At 32.3% G+C, this 13,861-nt stretch overlaps 2 protein-coding genes and 2 long non-coding RNA genes across 4 annotated transcripts; all 4 read right to left on the bottom strand.

The window, feature by feature from the left end:
* Positions 2,096–2,582, bottom strand: LOC107617568. The gene is made up of 2 exons (XR_001614979.2): positions 2,446–2,582; positions 2,096–2,152 (listed from the first exon to the last, which is right to left on the bottom strand). It is a non-coding gene; the product is annotated as an uncharacterized LOC107617568 (long non-coding RNA).
* LOC110270454 lies at positions 3,083–4,620 on the bottom strand. The gene is made up of 3 exons (XR_002359990.1): positions 4,285–4,620; positions 4,120–4,182; positions 3,083–3,258 (listed from the first exon to the last, which is right to left on the bottom strand). It is a non-coding gene; the product is annotated as an uncharacterized LOC110270454 (long non-coding RNA).
* On the bottom strand, positions 7,218–7,658 carry LOC107605142. The gene has a single exon (XM_016306911.1). It carries the CDS (start codon positions 7,656–7,658, stop codon positions 7,218–7,220), a length of 441 nt encoding a protein of 146 aa, XP_016162397.1.
* On the bottom strand, positions 7,803–8,444 carry LOC107605135. Its single transcript, XM_016306899.1, has one exon. The coding sequence runs from the start codon at positions 8,442–8,444 to the stop codon at positions 7,803–7,805; it is 642 nt and encodes a 213-aa protein (XP_016162385.1).

Below are 13,861 nucleotides of genomic sequence, written 5' to 3'. Positions count from 1 at the left end.
ATATTTTTAGGGACTAATTTGACTCTAAATAGTTATGACATGTCAGGTAATATGTGGTATGTTACGTGCCACTAACTTGACACATCAACTAATTATTTTGTGACACGTGACATTAACTTATCATGATATCATGTCACATGATATTTAATGTGATACACCATTATCTAACTAACAGAAAGACCAATTTAACTTATGTAGGACTAACATGACTGATTTAATCTTTTAAAAACTAATTTAAAAATGAGTAATTTTTTAAAAAACGAATTTGACTATTATTCTAAAAAATATTATTGTATTAAAATGAGTTTCAATAAAAGGGATATGTTTTAGCCTTTGATGTGTGTTATTAATATAATTTTTATTTATAAAATATTACTCAATAGTAAATATTATTTTGTGCTTAATATTTATATTATATTTTAAGTTTATCATTAATGTTTGACCATGACATTTTAATGTTTTTAATTATGCCGTTAGATTTGACATGGACGAGAACGTGGCATCCTATACTAACACGTCAACCTAGGGTTGTCAAGTATTATTGACACTAGAGTACCACCCGCGCGTAGCGCGGTTATATAATTTATCTATATGGCTAATCAATCATAAAAATTGATATTAAAGAAATAAAGAAAAAGTCTAAATTTAAACACAATGATATAAGCATGTGTAATGATAAAAGTCAATCCTTCAATTTAAATATGTTAATGTATGTCGAGAAGCTTGACTTCTTTACAAATAACAAATGTCTAGTTAGTTGCATTATAATGTTACTTATTTTTTTGTTTAAATTTTTTTTAATTTCATTATTTTATTTGTTGGTGTATGATTATATGTTTCTTATCTAAACAAAGTGGAACAGAGGACAGTTAAAAATAATTTATAATGTTGTTTAAGTTGTGATTTTAATTTATAAAAAATGTTTGAAATATAATTTTTTATTTGTAAATTTTGTTTAATTAATTATATAATTAAATTGTAAAAATACCACTTAACAGTTAGTGTATTATAGTTATTCATTCTTTTTATACCAAGCATTGTAAGGAAAATATTATTCGTATTTGTATGTATATAAATCATGGCCAGCTTCAAAGTTTTGGGGCATAGATTGTGATTTTGTAAATGTGTATGTTAGTACCTATCAGAGAGAAAATATTAAGCCCTGATTAATTTGAGACACTAAAAAAAGAAAAAAATTTAATAAATATCATAAATTTTTAATGTAAATTAAGATGACTCAAAAATTAAATCACACAGCCTATGACCCAACAACAAATTAAAACTAAACAGCTAGAAACTGATTAGTTACTAATTACTAATAATAATAATAAAAAATAAAATAACACAATATTAAGAACATACCTTTAATCCACACAATTTTCACATTTACAAAGTGGTTTAGTATTCAATTTTCACACCTTTAATCCAAAAAATTGCAAATTATGAACATTGAGAATAGCTCAAATTTTTTATAATCTTATCTTATATTGCAATAAATTGTTTTTAATATATGAAATTACCAAGTAAACATCTTCTTTCAAAGGAATTATATACAATCTCAATGAAAAAAATATTGCTTTTGACTTGTTTTTTCCGAAATCAAACACATAAAAACACAAAGGATCAGTCTCTATCTCAAGACATTATTCTTACCAAAGCAATTCACATATAAATTATTTATACTTATTGGAACTTCCTCATATTGCAGTAGCCAAAGAGTTTTTTTTTTTTGCCAAAACAAAAAACAAAAACATGAAAATCAGACAAAGACAACAATAAACACCAAAACTACAATAGATAAAAACAAATTCTATCCTCCGTTCATTTGTTTCTCATTTGAATCACCTATATGTACCACTCCTCTAGACTCCTTTCCTAGATTCAATTTTTCACTCCTGCTATGTACACCAAATTACTTACAAAACAGTGACAGACACACTTCCCTTTTATCGCTATGAATCTTCCAACCGACCGAAAATGCAAAGCAACTAAATGGTTTCCCTAGATATACCCAGTGTATAGGAAATAATAAATCATAAAAGTGATACCTTTTAGCTGTTGCACATCTTTAAGTGAGCTTTCTTTTTTTTTTTTTCAATATTGAAAGTTCAGCCTCGTCCTTAGCCAGAGTAGATTTCTTTTCAAAAGAAGTCTATACATTATGTTAGTAGAATTAAAACAAAATTTACTTCCTTCAGAAGTAGAGGCCACTAATTTATCAAAAGACAATAATTAATAGTTTGATCTATTTTATGAAGCAGACAATAATTATAAGCTAATGTCAAAATAAAAGTAACTGCATCCTAGATAATATGCACTAAAGCTATATATTATATCCTATTCAAACATTCCCACCAAGAATTATAACACACTACTATGAAAGCATTTCCTTAAAAATGATACTTTTACCCAACAATTATATATGATAACAGGAAATTTTCGTACCTTTTGGTGCCTCCTTTGAACACTGCAATCACGGCTAAGCAAAGTTGTAACATTTCGATACTGGTCAAAATGAGAAAAGTTTTAACAAATATACAACAATAATCTAAAGACATATAGGAAAGACATAAAAATAATATAAAATAATCAATTCATTCAAATTCTAAAAATGAAGATAGAAGGAATGATATATGGTATAGTTAAAACACCATGTTGAATTAACTGGTAGATCCAATGAGATTCAAGTATTATTTTTAAGCTTATAGGATCAAGCAAAAGCAATTAGGATCATAAAAGCTGCATTTCCCAAAACCTGTTTCTCCTCTGTTTTTAGTAAAAAAGCCAAATGAAATATCTAGTTTAGAAATGATGATTTTTTTTAAGCAATAATGTTATTATGAACTTATATGCTGATGCTTCTTCACACAAACAAACGCATACTGCATCAGTGCATATGAACGAACCTATCTCCTTAGCCCTTTGAGTACTCATTGTTAAAAGTTCATATATACACACACAAAATCAATGATTTTCCATCATATACATAAACAGATAAATACTGTTGGAATAAGTTAGTTTTAAAATTTACTTAAAACTTAAATGCAATAATAAAAGAAGTAAGGAAATAACTAACATTATAATTCCTCTTTTCTGAAGGATTTTTCAGCCCTTTTCAAAACTGACTACTTTCTAACTTTAGATTTAGTTGTCAAAGCAGCAACATTCTTATTTTCCTTTAAGAACATCATAATAATCGTTGCCAAGCCTCAAGAGATGCTTTTGGTGCTGGAACACTCCGTCCTCCACTTACATTCCCTGCCAAAATTAATTATCTGAATCAACTATGAGAAAAAAGAAAAAAAAAAGAGAATTGAAGCAGATTAAACAAAAAGACATAATTTTTAAAAAATAATTCAACTTTGGAGATCTATTGAAAGGAAATAAATTTTTACTCCTCTCTAGATGTTTTGCCCATATACTATCAAAAGTGCTAGATATTTTTCATTCTTATAAAATCTCTAATAAATATAGCAAATTACGCAGTTATGAAAATTTCTTATTTGACGTCAATCATAAACTTCATAGTTCATAATAAGGAAAAATCAAGGGCATCTCGATTTGATCAAGTAATGACATCAATTCTGGGAATGGAAATGGGATTGTCCTTTTCTCAATATTTTAAATGAAGAATGAAATTGTTTCTAAATTTTTTAAAAGAATGAGCAAAATGGTTCATCCCATTTGTATGAGAAGGCACACTGCATATGTAAGAAAGAAACAAACCATAATACAAAATTAGAGCAAATAAAGGCATAAATCAAAGGAAAGAAGCCTGATAATCACCACAGAAAATTTCCAAAATCAAATCCTTTTCCTCAAATCAAAATGAACGACACACGACCTTACCTTAATTCAAAAATAACAAAACACAAATTATCAACACATATAAAATCAAAAATTTAAACAAATGGAAAATCATGTTAAAGATGCAGAATTTTTCAGCACACCAAGAAAATCAAGTTTTTTTCACTGCACAAATATGCAATAAGGAAAAATATAAAATCTTAAATTAAGATATTCCAAATTTGTATGAAAATAATTATAATATAAAAAAATTGAACAACTTTCAATGGTGATAATGATAAACAGGGGAAAAAAACATAGAAAAGGGATTACCTGAAATTGAAATTGAAGATAGCACCAACTGTTGCTATTTCATTGCTTCTTAATATGAGTTCCCTTCAAAATGGTAAAAAGGTTTCAACTTCAGAAATTTCAGAAAATAGGTAGTTAAATTCAATAGTTTCATATCTTTAGCAAAGAGAAAATAATAAAATGTACCTTCGGTTCAAGTTGCTGTTGCTGTTGTTGAATTTGGTGCAAAACTTGAGGTTGGTGTAGAAGGTGCTAGAAGAAGATGCTGCCATTGTTGGTTGTCACTTGTTAGAAGAAAAGAGCTGAGAAAATTGAAAGGCTATGTTTACAGCAAAGCATTATATATATACAAACAGATCAAAGTATGGAAACTACCAACGTTGCTTTCTGAAAATTTGGAAGAGAAAGTACGTTTTAACCAATCAGAGTGTTAAACAACTAATATCAAAAATTGTTCAGGTGAAATTAGTAGTCTTTTGTAAGGATTTTCAGGTGAAAATCTCAACATATAAAGCTACTCATTCATCTAAAAACAGCAGCTACTGTATGTTTAATATGCAGCTAGAATCTCCATCACTTAAAAATATTTCTTTTTTTTAATTAGTTAATTATTTGAATGTAAATTCAATCCACAATTGAAAATTCGCAATTGCAAGATTACAGTTCACAATTTATTCAAATAATCCATTTGCAAAATTCACTCATAAATCCTAAAAGAATATCTTTCTCGCATAAAAAATGACCATACAGACAGAAGACCCAGAACAATTATAAAAGAATATCTTTTTTCCATAAATTGAGGAGTTCTTTTATCTTTTAATTGATAATCTTAAAAGTCCTTTCCCTCCATCAATAAGTAGGACACAATTATAACCCGTTAACCACAATTATTAGGAAGCTAAGGTAACATAACCATATGATGCTAGATCTACAATTTATAGTTCAACAAACCAATAAAGCAAGCAAACAACATAAAACGAAAGGATAAAATGAAGCAAATAAGCTTAAACAAATCAAAATAAAATTTTAGGTGAAGAAATAACAGTGTATTATATCCCATCAGCATAAGAAATAAGAAAAAGATATACATGTACTTCTCTAGTGGCTTGCCTTTGCAAAGAGCTCCTGCTTTGATCTGATCTAAACCCAAAAACACACACACGAAACAAACTAAAAGAAGAGAAACAAATGTTTTGAAATAAAAACGGAAGAAGATTAGAAAAAAAACACACAATAATTTTTTATTTTGAAATAAAAAAAAAGCTTACCTTTGCCTCACTGCCGATAACATCTTCAATGGCAAGATATCCACCAACATTCTTCTCTTCCATCTCCAGTGGTGAATATCCACCGGTTAGCTTTCCGGCGTCACCACCTTGCTACCGAGCTGCTGCCTCTTCGCTGACAGCAGCAAGGTTTAGTGCATTTGAAACCGACAACGGTCAAGGAAAAAGAAACCTAAATAGTTATATCCAAATTGGTTGAGCCTTCTAAATAAGAATAACATAGTAAAAGAGAACGATGACCGAGTAGCAGTAGGAAAAACACATACCGCAGTAACCATATTTGGCATTGGCATGAGAGCTTCTTCTCCACTGTGAAAGCTCTGTTTGCCTCTGCTCCTGAAGCTCGCTTCTCCTTGTCTGCCTCCTCTTTTCTCAGATCTTGCTTTCACCTTCTTCGCTTGTTTCAACACTCTCACTTGATCAATACTTTCTACTACTGCTCGCTAGCTTCCTCGATAGGGACGAAGAAGATGATAGAGAAAACAAATCCGAGAGAGAGAAAATCAAGGAAAGATTTGATTTTTAAAATCCTGATTTAAAATGTGTTCACTCTTGTTCTAGTTTCAATGCAAGTTCAAATTCTGATCCTAATTTGTATTTTCAAATCTACTTGTAATGCTTTTGCAGGTGAGGGGTGCAGAGAAATTGTTGTCCTGCTTGCTTTTTGTTTATATTATTTATTATATTATATTTTATGTTTGAATTTAAAATTAGCAAGACACTTGTCAATTATTTAAATAAAACACTTGTTGATTAATTAGCCTATACACTTGTCAAGCATTGAACCTACTACTCTCCTATTATATATTAATAGATAGATATCAGAATACATTCGACATGTCAGTATTTTTCTATTAACCGTTTTAGCTCTTAAGAATATAATTGTATCATATTTGAAATATTAGGTTGACAAAATTAAAACAAATTAATTGTTAATGATATTTATAGAATGTATAAAATTATCTATTATAGATATACTAAAAATTAGTTATTAAATTAATTAATATATATTAAAATATAAAATATATATTGTAACTAATATTTGATGTTAATTTTTTTTACATGTGATATTTTTGGTGTTTCTCGCAAAACTTACAAAATACCTATTTATTCTTAAATTTTGCTGCCAAAACCTATAAAATAAGGCATGATTTTGCTTATGACGTTGAGAGGAGAGAATGATAGATACATTGGATCAGAAAGAAGTTAAGTTTCACAAAAACATGAGATGGAGGTAAATCTTCTCATTCGATTTGCGTGTTTTATATTTTTTAAATTCATCACATTGAAATTGGAAAAAAGAATCACTTAAAAAAAATTATTTTTTAGGAGTTTACCAAACTAACTCAAAATCTTATTATCTGTTTTGTGTATAAATTTCAAATGATTTAATTTTCACTCCCAAACTATCTCACAATTTAGATTAAACTAGTGTATGAATCTATGTTCAGCACAGAAAAATTTATAAAAGTAAAAAAAGTTTTTATATGTTTGAATATTTTAAGAAAAAATATACAAAATAATTATTATTTCAAAAAATTTATAAAATTATTATCAAAATCAAAATTTAATTTAAAAATAGTGAATAATCATCATTTTATATTTTTTTAAAGTAAAATAATTATACATTGATTTTGATACAAAATTTAAAATAAAATTAAAACATTTACATTAGAATCCTATTTTTTCAAAGACTTCTCTATAAACAACATTGATGGTTAAATTTACAGACATTCTTACGTGATTCATAAGTAAAACTTTTAAACTTCTCTTGCTCTTAATTCTTGAAAGTGCCACATATAGTTGGCCATGTGTAAAAACTGGTTTCGACAACTACAATCCAACATGAGATAAAATTTGTCCCTGAGACTTATTAATTGTTATGGCAAACGATATTATTATGGAAAACTGTCTTCGTTGAAATCTAACTAGGACAGTTTCATTTGTTGGTACCATATTCATTCTTAGAATCAAAGCAATATGACCAACGTTGTTACCCGTTAAAACTTCACATTCTATGACATGATTTTCAAGCTTCCTAACTTGTAGCTTTGTACCATTACAAAGACCACTAGAATGGTCAATATTCCTCAGTAACATTACCAGAACACCAACCTTGAGTATTAATTTATGTGGAGGCAAATTAGAGCAATTTATACTATCCAGTAATTTCCCAACAGGAATGATAGCCATCAGATGATTGTTGACCTCTTCAATGATGTCCAGCGTGGGAGCTAGTATAGTCCTTGCTTTGAAAAAATTCTTTGAAGACATGTTTTTTAAAATATTTGGATAAGAAAAATGAACCAACTCATCAAATGCCTGGTCCGAAGAAGGAATAACAATATCTTTTGAAAGACATATCTCAAATTCACTATCTATATTGTCACCTATTATACCATCACTAACTTTCAATAACTACTCACCAAATTGCTCTGTCTCATCTTGATCTGAAGTAGTTGTTCCTACAGAGAGTCTCATATTTTTTGTTAGTTTGAGCACCTGACAAAACTTCCAAAGGTAAGACAAATTAACGATTGAATGAACAATATCTTTTCTCGATCCTCGTAGAATGACAGGAAAGATTTGTCTAAAGTCTCTACCTAGTACAACCACTTTTCCTCCAAAGGGCAAATCTTTGTTATATATTGGATAAAACCTCATGATATCACTCAAGCATTTATCAAGCGCTTCATAGCAGTACCTACTAACCATTGGAGCCTCATCCCAAATTATAAATTTGGCTTTTAACAGCAGCATTGCTTTAGGAAAACCAGGTTTGATGTTACATACAGAATTCTCAGTTATATTCAGCAGTATTAGGATCCTTGAGTGTGCCATTCTTCTATTGGAAAGAAGTAAAGATGTAATACCACTTGAAGCAACGTTTAACACAATATCACCCCTTGAGTGAATCTTAGCAGACATAAGGCTCCAGAGAAATGTTTTTCCAGTACTTCCATGACCATACACAAAGAAAAAATATCCTTCATCACAATACACAGCTGTAACAATTTTATCGAATGCATGTTTCTGCTCAGGTGTTGCGATGGCTAACATGTTTGAGGCGTTTTTCTTTAACTCATCCCTGTTAAAGTTTAGCTCTTCCCTGATAACCCTTTTGGTTAACAACTAAAGGCATAGGAGGATAGTCTTTCAAGATTTTACCATAGGAATGTAAGATATTGTCTATATCCATTAAGCACAGCTGCTTAATCTCATCGTCTGACATAGTTAACTCTGCATATTATACGATACTGTAAAAATTCAATCAAACTAAAAATGATCAATAATGAAGGACCTTAATAATTGCAATTAATAAAACTCACCCCTCATGTTCATCATGGTTCTTTGTCGATACAAAATATCATATGAGAGTTCATGCCAATATTTATCCCAGACATATTCTGGTCTTGAGATATTGTTGGATGTTAATAGAATGACAAACAACCTCCTAACATATGATCTTGAGGCCCACGAGCTTGTTTCCTTAATTGCATCCATAAATTTTCTGTCATCTTGCAAGAGTCCAAGAGCGAAGCATGCATATCTATAAGTAGCATGAATTGTTTCTCCTACTGTTCTTATATCTCGAAAATTCATACATCCTCTTTGAGTATTCAAGAGAAGTCGTTGGTAATATTCTTTGGTATTTGCTGCAAAAAAAAAACTTGGTTAAAATCCTACTTCTAAGTTGCTAAATGGATTAGGCTACACGATTTCAATTATTATGTAGCTACACATGCGCATAAAATTATTTTTTCTAAAAAATAGAGCACAATTCTAAAATTGTATAATCTACAGAGTATTAGATTATAACTGTTGAAAGTTATTAGAATATTTGTTTTCTAGTGTAGATAAATCAAATAAAATAGACGTGGGGTACATGCTGTTAAGATTTTAAATTTAAATCATCAAATAAATAAGATCAAAATTGAATATAAACTCGTCATTACCTGTATGTACATGAGTCAACCTTCCAATTGCAAAGCCTTGCTTTCGAGGAAACCACTTTGAAGCATCGTCCTTCCAAATAAACTTGGTTGGAAACTCAGCATAAGTCAGACTTCGAGCATAGGAATATGACATGTTCGCCGCCATCCACTCCAAAAACATTGACTTATGAGATACTGCTCTTTCGATGATATCATTCACATTAGAAGTTTCACTATAAACCACAAGTTGCTCATCCTCCAAATGGAATGGAAGTCTAATCACAACTGGTTCTTTCTCTTGGATTTCATATCCAAATAAATGCCAGACTGCCTCACATGCCGAAATGTACCTACAATCGTAGTAATTCCTAATTTCATCAACAACTTGTGTGGCTTCTGACGAATCATCAGTGTTGTATAAGGTAGCTGTTACGCAATCATTGTCCTTGTGTACATACTTAAACAGATACTTAATAGAACTTGTTTGGCATGTATATTCCACATTTATATGGCACTCACTTGAGCAACAATTCTAGGTTATACGGAACAATGAACTTATTGTCTAGTATACATTCCCTTTTCTTCACAGTTCGACCATTATCAGTAGGCCTATATTTGGGAAACCCGGCTTCATCAATAAGTGTTCGCTGCCTAAACTCTTTGGTATAAAACTTTGAACAAGATCCATTCTTCATGCAAGGTGAATTCTTGTTGTACAGACTACATGGACCATGTACCATGTAATTTTGAACAGTTTCATGTAGATTTGGCCTTTCATTTTCATCAAGAATCTCAGCTGTTATATATTTGTCTATGTCATATGGTGTTTGTGTCTTGAACTCGTTACTCATGAATAAAAGGATATGTGTATGTAGAAGCCCTTTCTTTTGAAACTCTAGTGCAAACATCTGAAAATAAAAAAAGACAAATGAGTAAAACATTACAACATAAGATTTTAATAAGGTGTTGCACAAACACAGACTTACATCCCAAAATTTTGCCAAATATTTTTCCCTCTTTTAAGTCATCAATCAAATAGGAGTCACTTCTTTTTTTATCTCATCCCATTCAGGGTTACAGGTCATAGTGATAAAATAGCTAGAATATCCTGTATATCTACAAATTACAAATGCATCTTTGCAATTATTCATCATGTACCTAGGTCCACCGGTAAAAGTATTGGGAAGAATGATTCTTTTGCCAAGCCTTGCAGCATCTACATCTGTAATGCCCTCACTATTAGAATGTCACGCTTCCGGCTGCGCCACTCTGATAGCTCAAATATTACAAAGACTCTAAATACATTTAATACTAAGATAAGAGCCTAACTAAAACTTAAACCGTATAACCTTTCAAAAGACTTTTAGTTGAAAACATAAATACATACTCACAAAACATATATGACACTTAACAAAATATGTGTATATATATATAATATTGTTATACTAGCATTACATAATTCAAAGCCTATCCTTTTTACAAAATGTATAAAGATAAATGCGAGGGAAAACATAATATCTAAAACAATACAATACATCATATAAACAGAAACAAAAATAAACTCTTCGAAACCTCTTCATCCGTATCCTGAAAAGGAAACACCTGTAGGGGAGTGAGAACGTTATCCTCGCTGGTTCTCACTATAGAGTTACAGAATTGCTATAATAAGATACGTAAAATAAAACTGTTTTCAGAGTACAGTGACTGTTGTTCGCCTTATGTATCGTTTCAAAACCAAAGGTTTATATTCAAAAATCCGAAATCCTTTTTAAAAGAGAAATCTGTTTATTCTTCGAAACCCAAAACCATTTGTACCAAATATTAAAAGTTTTTCTAGACAGTATGAATGTCCAAACTGTTCCAAGCATAGGTTCATTAAGTCTATACTGAACCAGCTTGATTTTTCATACTTTACTAAACCAAAAACTTAAACCAAACACGGCATTCGGCCCATCACATAATCAATCATGGCCTCAGGTCCAAACAACTCAAACAACATCCAATTCACCACAGTCCAACCAATTTCAGTTACAAACACAAATAGAGAGGTTCAAACCCAAACAAAACAGTTACATCAAATATAGCAATTAGCAGTAAACATAATTATTCACATAGGCAAACCAATTACAATATGCACACCCAAACAATATCACATAGATGCATATGATGAATGTTTATCTTATTGGCTCGTGATATCACTTGTCGGTTCAAACTGCCAACCCGACACATCTCCGGTGATGCACTTGTTGGTTCAAAATGTCAACCCGAAACATCCCCGGGATGTCGCCTTTCTACCACGTCCAGGGATATAGTTCCCTGCCCACTCTTTCTTGTGCCCCGCGAGTTATAGTTCCCGGCAGACTCTTTCGGGTTATAGTGCCCGAGTTCACTTTGGCAGCAAAAAGGTTATGTGAGTGGGAGACTGCCACAGCCCTCACATTTTAACGTAGGCAGGAGATTGCCTCGGCCCCTACACCAGCACTGCTACCTCAGACAAGCGAGAGACTGCCACAGCCCTTGCCAAAGGCGCATAGCAACTTTAATCAATGCATGTTACATGAGCGGGAGACTGCCATAGCCTTCACATCTGAACGTAGGCGGGAGACTGCCACAGCCCCTACAACGGTGAACAATGCATTTCACAACCACATACTCAAATCAATTTCTCAAATCAATTTCCTTTAAAACCAAAAACCCATTACCTTGATAACATTTTTTGAAACTCCAAACAACTTCAAAATTATATCAATTGTAAATCTCTTCCAAAAGTCATGAAAATCATTCATTTTAAATTAGAATTTGGTAATGAAATTTCACAGCAGAGTCTCAAGACTTTAGGGGAGAACAACCTATCTCAATTCCTTAAAAATTTATTGAAATCTCTTAAAATCATAGCTTCTTGTTTTTAATGAATGGAAACAGAATTTATTATAAAACCGAATCATATAAGTCACAAGTCCCAAACCCAATTCAAAAACAATTCACTTGAAACGAAACCAATCCATTTAAATCAAAACCACTTTCAGGTTCACTCTTAAAAACTAATTCTCTGACTCCTTCCAAAACATCACAAACGCAATTATTGAATCAAAGTCCAATTTCCTTTAAATAATTCAATTCAAAATATAATTCATTATTTTCTTAAATACTTCAAGTAAAATAATATAATTCTTAAATTCTTATTTTTCTAAATAACATTTCAAACAAATCCTCAAATTTTATAAAAATTTCGACAGCACCTCCCCTAAAACTTGTACTTTGCCACCCTTTTCGGATCCCAACCAAACCATTCCACAACCCTTTCCAACGGGTTCAATACCAAATCAGTTCAAAATCAAGCTAATTCCAACAATTCATATCTCAATGAAACCGATTCAAAATCAAATCACTTTCTACAAATCAAACTCATTTTCAAAAATTTAAGGAATTAATTCAGCAACTACCAGTTTAGCAAAATCAGTCAATAATTAATTCAAACAACAATCATATTCATCCAAAACAGCCAAACAATACATAAGACTTATACAATCACAAAAAAATATAATTTTCACATCAATATCTATTTATAACAATTCCAAAATATAAAATAGCTTTCTAGAAAAAGTCCTACCTCGACAAGTCGAAACCATAGACCAAACACGTCAACGGAACTCATTTTTCTCAGCCCAAAATCGACGACAACCGCAACCTTAGCCCCTCACCACTCTCGCAGCAACCTCAGCAACTTAAAAGTGACATACAATAGTTAAAACTCGAACCTACGTCACCAAACCTCAGCGTCTTAAACCAAACATAACAAAATACTAACGCAGGAGTTTTCGAAACATAAATACTTACTATAATAAGAAAACGAAATAGCGGCGATTTCTGAACCGATTTGGCGGCAGCCCCGGCAGTCATCCCAAGCGACAGCAACGACCAGAACTCCGGCAATAGCGACTGTAACAATCACGCAGCGTCAATAATCTTCCCTGAATCCATAAGAACAGAAGCCAAACTTAAAAGCCTTACCGTCAGTGTTTTCTGGCAACGGCAGCGGGGTTCTCCGGCGGCAGAGGCTCGGCCACCCACCTCCAACAGCGGCGACTCCACACGTGACGGCGGTTGGGCACGGCGGCGAATCCACACACGACAGTGACAGCGATGGCTCGCCTCCTCTCACACGCATCAATCTCCCACCCGTCTCTCTCTCACTCTTTGCGAACTCTCTCTCTCTCTCTCTCTCTCTCTTCGGCTTCAATGGCGACGACGGTGACCTCAGCAGTGGCGACGGCGGCAGGATGCGACGGTAGTGGCGGCTTCTCCTCCTCTGCGCGCGCTCTGCTTCTCCCTTCCATGGCTCTGGTTCGCGCTCCTCCTCCTTCAACAGCAACACACGACGGCGGCGACTGGTGGTGGGCTAGACGCGGCTGGGGAGTGATGCGACGGGGCATGAAGGACAAGCCCAAGCTCGGTGATGGTGGCGTAGCTCCTCCCTCTTCTCTTTTCCCTCACCGATCTCCCTTCTCCTTTGCTGTCCCCATTCCCTCTTTTCCCTTTCTT

This window comes from Arachis ipaensis, chromosome B01 (genome assembly GCF_000816755.2).
Source record: "Arachis ipaensis cultivar K30076 chromosome B01, Araip1.1, whole genome shotgun sequence".
Lineage (NCBI taxonomy): Eukaryota > Viridiplantae > Streptophyta > Magnoliopsida > Fabales > Fabaceae > Arachis > Arachis ipaensis.
This window is presented reverse-complemented; position numbering and strand designations above follow the sequence as displayed.

What these genes read in the sequence shown, in the direction of transcription:
- LOC107605142 (XM_016306911.1), bottom strand. Translation starts at nt 7,658, where the DNA reads ATGTCTTCAAAGAATTTTTTCAAAGCAAGGACTATACTAGCTCCCACG.
- LOC107605135 (XM_016306899.1), bottom strand. Translation starts at nt 8,444, where the DNA reads ATGTTAGCCATCGCAACACCTGAGCAGAAACATGCATTCGATAAAATT.